Raw genomic sequence first — 7,404 nt, 5'->3', positions numbered from 1 at the left:
CCTCAAACTATGTTGCTGAGTTCCATTGAGTCAATTCTAACTCATAGTGACCCTATAGGATGGAGTAGAACTGCCCCATAGTGTTTCCTAGGCTACTTAACATAAATCCTACAGGAGCGGATTGCCAAGAACCTTCTCACCTGGAGCAGCTATTGGATTCAAACGACGAACCTTTCAGTTAGCAACCAACTGCTTCACTAAGGCTCCTTCCGACTATATTCCTAAGCTTTAAAGAAGTAGATGAAATTAGTTAACCGAAGTTTTCACTTGGAGAACTTCTAACTTTCTCAATTACTCAGATATGCACATTTTTACTAACAGAATGTATTTTAGTTGCTGAATATAATAATAAAGTTGTTATAATGTTGAATATAACTTATGTATAACTTAGAAATACAAGGAAATAAAAGAAAAGAAAAACATGTTTTGGGGAACATTTAAGCTACCAAGTTATTTTAAAAGACAAATTAGAGAAGTGCTTTGTTGAGTCAAGCTATTCGTAATTTTCTCATGAAACTAAAAGTAAAAGTCTATTCCTTAAAAAAAATTGTGATATTTCCAAGTAATAATTAAGGGAAAAAATCAGCTTGACTGTATTGAACTGCATTTAAATACAGAGAAAATGAATTTAGGGCCTGAAAATTATTTTTTTATGCTTTTACGCACCTCACACATACATCATTGAAAATAGGTTTTATGACTTTTCTTTTATATCCCTCATTTATATGCCTTGCTTTTATGGCTCAGTCTTACAGAATGTCCATGAAATTAAGACATTTGTGTCACACGGATTTAGTAATATCTCCTCTATGTCCCTGGCTTTGCTTTTTCCTTATAAACGTGTATTGTTATTCTTAATCATCTCTTTTTATTAATTTCTTACTACTTCATACTTTACTTAAGCCTTGTAAATGCGCTCTGGTGTTTTACAGATGAAAAATTCAGACTTCTACTGTGTATGACACACTAGTAACTGTATAAAAACATCTGTATCTGCTATGTTAACATTCAATGATGTGTTAGTGTAATAATGACCCATCTGCTTCTGTGGTCTATGGGGCACTTTCTATCCATAGGGATGGAAATTAATGACAGAGTGTCTGAGCTGCCTGATGTCAGAGCCAAGAAGTGAAGGGTATAGAAGAACTGGATTACTAGTTAGCAAGTGGGGGTAAATACTCCAGTGAATGCAAGTCTGGGATTTTTCATGAAGCTTCCTTGCTGTCAAAGGCATTTTCTGATATTGCTGATACTGAAACATTAAAAGGTAAATAATTTCCTATTTCTGGGAAAGCATTATTTATTCAGAAAAGGGCAGACTTGGTATTAAATATATGGTTTGTTTTAGGAACAGGCTAAGGTGAAAATGTACTAGAATACTTATGTTGCAGATTTTTTTGGAGGAGGAAATTGGGGAAGTAAAAATTTGGAAAATTTTTTAAATAGTATTAAGGGTCTGTAGCAATAGAAATTAAGGTCTTTGTAGATTATGTTAAAAAAAAAAAAAAAAAGACCTGTTTGTTGTTTTAATTAAGTTCTAGTTTAGAATTCCATTAAGTTACAGCTATTATAAATTCTTGATTTCAGTGCTGGGTCTTTCTTTTCAGAAAACTTGAGAAGCAATGTGCATCCTGAAGCTTCCAATAGTTCTCATTTTGCTGTCTCTTGCAGTAAACCATCTGAAAGCTACACCCGTTGAAAGGTTAGTAACTTCAAAATGCTGGGGGTTTTTTGTAAACTTGGGAAACTTAGAATTAAATATTTCTACATAAGTCACAGCCCTTGTGCCATTAGATTCCTGATAAAATCATGCTTAAGAACAGAACCTTAAACTGTTCAATTGTTCCTTGAATTCTGAGTTCTTTAAAGAATAATGCCAGTGGCTGCTGAATCTTTCTGATGGAACTTCTGACAGACAGGAATGGATAGTTCCAGTTTTATCAAGAAATAGGCTGTTGGAACTTAGAGGGGCAAAGCCAGAGCAAGAAACAGGAAAAATCAAAAGATAAATTTCTACTATGTTAATATTATGTTAACCTGATTCTGAAATTGGAGAATACTTAGGTAAAACATGTATTTTATATCAGGCAGAATATTACTGTTTATTTACATAGATTTTCTTTTTTCAGAGGGCTTTGGATATCCAAAGCTTTTACATCTCTTTTTGGCAAGTGAAATATGTGGAAATAGGGAGCAAATTAAAATTTTTAAGAATTTAGAAGAACTAGTTAAGAAGCCATTTGCTGTTAAGTGATTCATTCTATATTGCTAGTTGTTCTGTTAATGAAACAGAATTTTATGTTAAAAAAAAATCATTCTCTATGAGATTACTTCTGAGCTGCTCTAAATGTAAATTAATGCTTCTTGGAAATGTTATAATTAGGTAGCATTTGCATCAGGATTTCCCAGGAATTTACATATTGAAAGGTGTTAAGTCAGTTAAATGGCAATTTTAAAAAAGTCTAAAATCATGTCAGATGAAAATGTCAGCAGTAATTACAAATTTAAAACAGCATGCCTTTAAAATTTAATTCACCATTTATTTTAAATTCTTAAGTCCAGTTCCATGCATATTTCATGACATAATGAACATGTGTTTGTGCCTAAGTCAGTTTTGACTCCATAGAGCCTCATGAGATTGAATTTATGTACTCTGTAAAACCAAGGAAAATTAACTATACTTTTGAAAAGAGTTTGCTGTAATTCACATTAGAACTCTTTACATTAAAATTGTCAGCATCTTGTCTTTATTTTCCTTTGGAGTGTTTTCTGTTGGGATGGAGGTTTTTGGCCATATACAAAGATTTCTACTACAAGTGAAAATAAAAACAAAATACCAAACTCACTGCCGTCAAGTTGGACCCGACTCATACCTACCTCTCCTTGGGTTTCCAAGGCTGTATCACTACAAAAGTAGATTGCTCAACCTTTCTTCCGAGGAGTGGCTGGTGGGTTTGAACCGCCAGCCTTCTGGTTAGCAGTCAAATGCCTTTAGGCACTACACCACCAGAGCTCTCTCTATTACACCTAGGTTTAACAAATAGCAGAAATCATCAGAGGATTTTCTTTTGTCATTTCAGGGCTTATCTAGTTTACAGGGTGTTCTTAGAACTGACTGTAATTTTCAATTCGCTTTTTAATGGATAAAAGTAACTTCAAAGCTGACATGAAGTTTCTAATAAACTAGCAGAACAATTGATTGATAATAGGAATATTAGAGCGTTACCTAGCATCTCTGTATCTCGTATCTTTTCTTCATTAAATATAGACATTTGTTATGCATCTTTAAACAAACTGCTTCATGGATGTTAGCTTATTATGAAGTGAACTTCACTCAGAAATGGGATAGTACATAATGTTCTTGTCAAATTACTTTTACGTCAGTGTCACAATCTCTTACGTTGATTTGTTATTAGAAATATTTCTAAAACATTTTCAAAATTGTTTTTCAATTTGTTTCCAGAAATTAGTGTCTTTGGATATTTTTTCAGGGGGAAATTTTTATCATCCTGAGCTGTGCAAATATGTAATATTCTATAAATATCTTTTAAAGCTGAGAAAACCTATGTATAAAATGTCTCAAATTTCAAATACCTTTAAAAATGAAAGGTAACATAGATTTAGTATTCCATGTCATTTTACTCATGAGATTTGATCATTTCTTTTGTGAATTTTCCAACTTTAATACTTATATGGGAGAAGATTAAGAAGCAGAAAACTGATTTAATAAAGCCATACCAAAAATATTATTATTTTGCTTTACAAACATCATTGAGACAAAAGGATTACATGCTTGCCCACTAACTATTTTACCTCTGTTGTAGATATTTACCTGGCATGTAATCAGATGTTAGTGGAAAACAAAATTACATAGGAGCCAAACTTAAATACCTTGAACATGAATGTTAGGAGTGGAGAACTGGGAGATCCTAGATCATTTTTAAAATCCTTGGAGCTAAAATGTTTTAAAAAGACCTATAGTCATCACTGTCTAAAAATCACTAAAATTTAAGTCAAGAATTTCCATATGTGTATGTGCTTCCTACTGGTCCACATTCACTGGCAGGCCTTGTCTGCCCAGATAATCAAAGAGGAAAGACACCTCAAGGTAGGAATATGATATTTCTCACTAACCGTTTCAGCCACTTTTTGTATCCTAATAATTATTTTGGATAGAATCTTATACACATTGAATAGTATGCTTAGGTGAAAATTCTTATTAAGGAAACAGCAAAGCTGAAGACTTTTAATATTTTTTTAAGTAGAACAATGATCCTTCTAACTAACTCAAATTAAAACTCAAACTCATTGCTGTCAATTCCAACTCACAGCGACCCTCTTAGATTAGCAGTTAGAGCTCTTAGGTTAGCAGCTAAGGGAATAATTTTAAAGCCTCTTACTGCCCTTGAGGAGCTCTGGTAGCGTAGTGCCTAAGGCACTTGACTGCTAACCAGAAGGCTGGCACTTCAAACCCACCAGCCACTCCTCAGAAGGAAGGTTGGGCAATGTACTTCTGTAGTGATTCTGCCTCGGAAACCCAAGGAGGGGTCACTATGAGTTGGGCCGACTCAACGGCACCTAACAATATTGACCTTGAGACTAGTTATTGAGTTACCTCTCAGACACTTAGCACACAGAATATTTCACACTGTGCTCCAGGTGTTTGACAAACATATTTTGGGACAGATCTCCCTTTGAACTTTATCGATTTTACCCACAATTCCCTTTATTGCTTTAAATATATTAATCTGAACTGTCTGGGCCAGATTGCAGTTCTTGCTGTTCTCCAAGAAAAGTTCATGATCTTTAAGAATTTTATGTCCAAGGTATATAATTACTGGCTCAACCCTTAAAAGGATTAAATCATTCTTTTGAAATGCTTAGTAGTACACATGCAAAGAAAAATAATTGAACAGGAAGTATGCATAAGATTGATATGTATACAAGTTAATTAGGTCTAAAGTGGGTTTCCTTTGCTTGAATAATTGGTGTGTCAGCATACATTTATACTCAACCAATATCCACTTCACCTGATGCTATAAGAATTTCCTGTATTTGAGAAGAAATATAAGAATAAATCCCCTAATATTTCAGGTAAAACTTTAAAATTTTTGCCCTTAGGCTATCTCTATACAGAAACACAGATAATGAACTACTCCACACATAAAATAAATGCACTAAGTGCATTTATTAATATTCAATTTTGTCCCAGACTATCCTGACTTGAGGACATTGAGTTTTAGCTGCATACCTGTATCTCTTTCCCACTTCACACTTATCCTGTTTCACCAATATCTTGAATTCTATAGAGATGAAGCTAAAGCATTTCCTAGTTTTCTTAATAATCAGCAAAGAGGAACTAATGCCATTCTTCAGTATCAATTTGTAATACCATAGTGAAAGCATGTTTAAATAAAAGGTAATACAAAAATATAGAGCTCATATAAATAATTTCTGTGAGTAGAAATAGAAGTTAAAATTAAGTGAATCATTTGAATCATGATTATCATTTCTGACTTATCTATAATAGTATTATGCAATTGTTTCAGATAGTTGAAAAAATGTGGTATATATATTAATACCACTGACATTAAAAAGTTTTTTGGTTTTAACATTTAACCTAATCTTATCATTAAAACTGTTAAAAGCATAGGAACCAAAAAGGTGACAGGAAGATAGTAACATTCATGTATTTATCCTAAGAGTAGAAGAACTCCTACCCTACAATAGTCAAAGTGCCTGAACAAGTGATAAATGGTTCCCTTGAGACTTTATAATACCTGACATTTCCCTCTTAAGGTTCCTGACTCAGTCATCTAAGAGAAGTTAACTGAAAATAACCAATGTAGCTTAACTTTTATTGAAAATATTTAAGAAATGAATATACTTTTAAAAAAAAATCCACATATTCCAAGTTCCAGATATACCTTACATCTAAACTTATTTTTTTACCAGTTACTAATTGCCATGAAGTTGACCCTGACTCATGGTGACCCCGTGTGTATCAGATAGGAGTGTGCTTAATAGAGTTTCCAAGACTCTGACCTTTCAGAAATAGATTACCAAGCCTTTCTTCCAAGGTGCCTCTAGGTTGCCTCAAACATCCAACTTTTTTATTAGTAGTTGAGTGCTTAACCTTTTATGCAAATCCATTTTATGTATGGAGACATAAATTCATCACTAAGATTTAGAAGAATATAAAACAAAGACATTTTTTCCTTATGTAGAATATATTCTGAATTTCCAAGGAAAGAATCAGAGTAGGCAATGCAATACTGACTATAATGGAGAGTGTGTTATATAATTTTCCAGTCAGAAATTAAATCTGCTGCATCTTACAATGTAAAAAAATAAAATTAAAAAAAAAAAAACTGCCAGTCATCCAAATATTTTCAATCCAAACATTTAGTTACTTATGTTGTGAAAATATTTCCTTTAGTTTTCATCATATAGTTGAGTCCTTCCAGATATGAAGTCTCTAATCTTCCATATTTGTTTCATGTTACCAGTCATCAGGTGGAAAAACGGAAATGCAACACTGCCACTTGTGCAATGCAACGTCTGGCAAATTTCCTAGTTCGATCCAGCAACCATCTTGGTTCCATGCTCTCACCAACCAATGTGGGATCCAATGCATATGGCAAGAGGAATACAGTTGAGGTTTTAAACAGAGCACCGTTGAGTTACTCACCCCTCTAGAGGTCAATGTATAACTCTGCAGTTCTCAGTGTTTTATGTATAAATACTCTAGTGATTTCCAGTATGGTTTAAGAGTGCCTTTTTAATGTCTAGTGAGAACATATGAGTCTACCTGTCCCATGTCTCAGTTATCAGACATATATAATTGTTTTGTTAAGAATTGTTTAAAATTTATCATTAATTAAAGTCTCATAAGAAAATGGCAATGCTCTTAAAAATGAAACACATTTTATTTCTTTTACTTATTATATCTTTATGACTTCAATTTGAGAAAAAGGAGAAAATGGCAGTCTGAAACTTGATAAATTGTAAGCAGCTAGTAATGAAGTTATGATTCAGAACATTAGAAAATCAGCAATTATAAGTGCCCTTATTAAGCAATCCCTTTGTGAATTTGATTTCAAAAATGAAACAAGATTCTGTTTTTAAAAAATAAATGAATAAAATCTTGCTTCTGACTCAGTTAAAATATTCCTAAAATTCTACTATTGGTTGTGCTTGCTGGTACTAAAAGATTATTTTCAAATATAAAAGCAATTTGTATCCATGATGGTATCATTTTGTATTATCATTAATGAGCTTTTATTAAATATATATGTCTTTTATTCTGTTTAAGTGGCTTTCAGCAAACTTCAGTCATCTTCCTATGCAGGGTATTACAAAAACACTTGTGTTCCTGTTAATCATGCGTTCAATTAAAAGACC

The 7,404-nt window shown here is 32.8% G+C and overlaps 1 protein-coding gene across 1 annotated transcript; it reads left to right on the top strand.

The window, feature by feature from the left end:
• The first annotated feature begins 1,622 nt into the window (after positions 1 to 1,622).
• On the top strand, positions 1,623 to 6,699 carry LOC103202006 (islet amyloid polypeptide). Its single transcript, XM_007946786.1, has 2 exons — positions 1,623 to 1,702; positions 6,510 to 6,699. Exons 1-2 carry the CDS (start codon positions 1,623 to 1,625, stop codon positions 6,697 to 6,699), a joined length of 270 nt encoding a protein of 89 aa, XP_007944977.1.
• The last annotated feature ends 705 nt before the right edge of the window (positions 6,700 to 7,404 follow it).

This window comes from Orycteropus afer, unplaced genomic scaffold, assembly GCF_000298275.1.
Source record: "Orycteropus afer afer isolate SDZICR_OR568_19922 unplaced genomic scaffold, OryAfe1.0 scaffold00171, whole genome shotgun sequence".
Lineage (NCBI taxonomy): Eukaryota > Metazoa > Chordata > Mammalia > Tubulidentata > Orycteropodidae > Orycteropus > Orycteropus afer.
Note: the sequence above shows the minus strand (reverse complement) of the source record. Positions and strands in the feature narration are given on the sequence as shown.

Excerpts from the sequence above, each read along its gene's own strand:
- LOC103202006 (XM_007946786.1), top strand. The coding sequence starts at position 1,623 with ATGTGCATCCTGAAGCTTCCAATAGTTCTCATTTTGCTGTCTCTTGCA. Across the intron at positions 1,703-6,509 it reads AAAGCTACACCCGTTGAAAG|TCATCAGGTGGAAAAACGGA; the intron begins GTTAGTAACTTC and ends TCATGTTACCAG.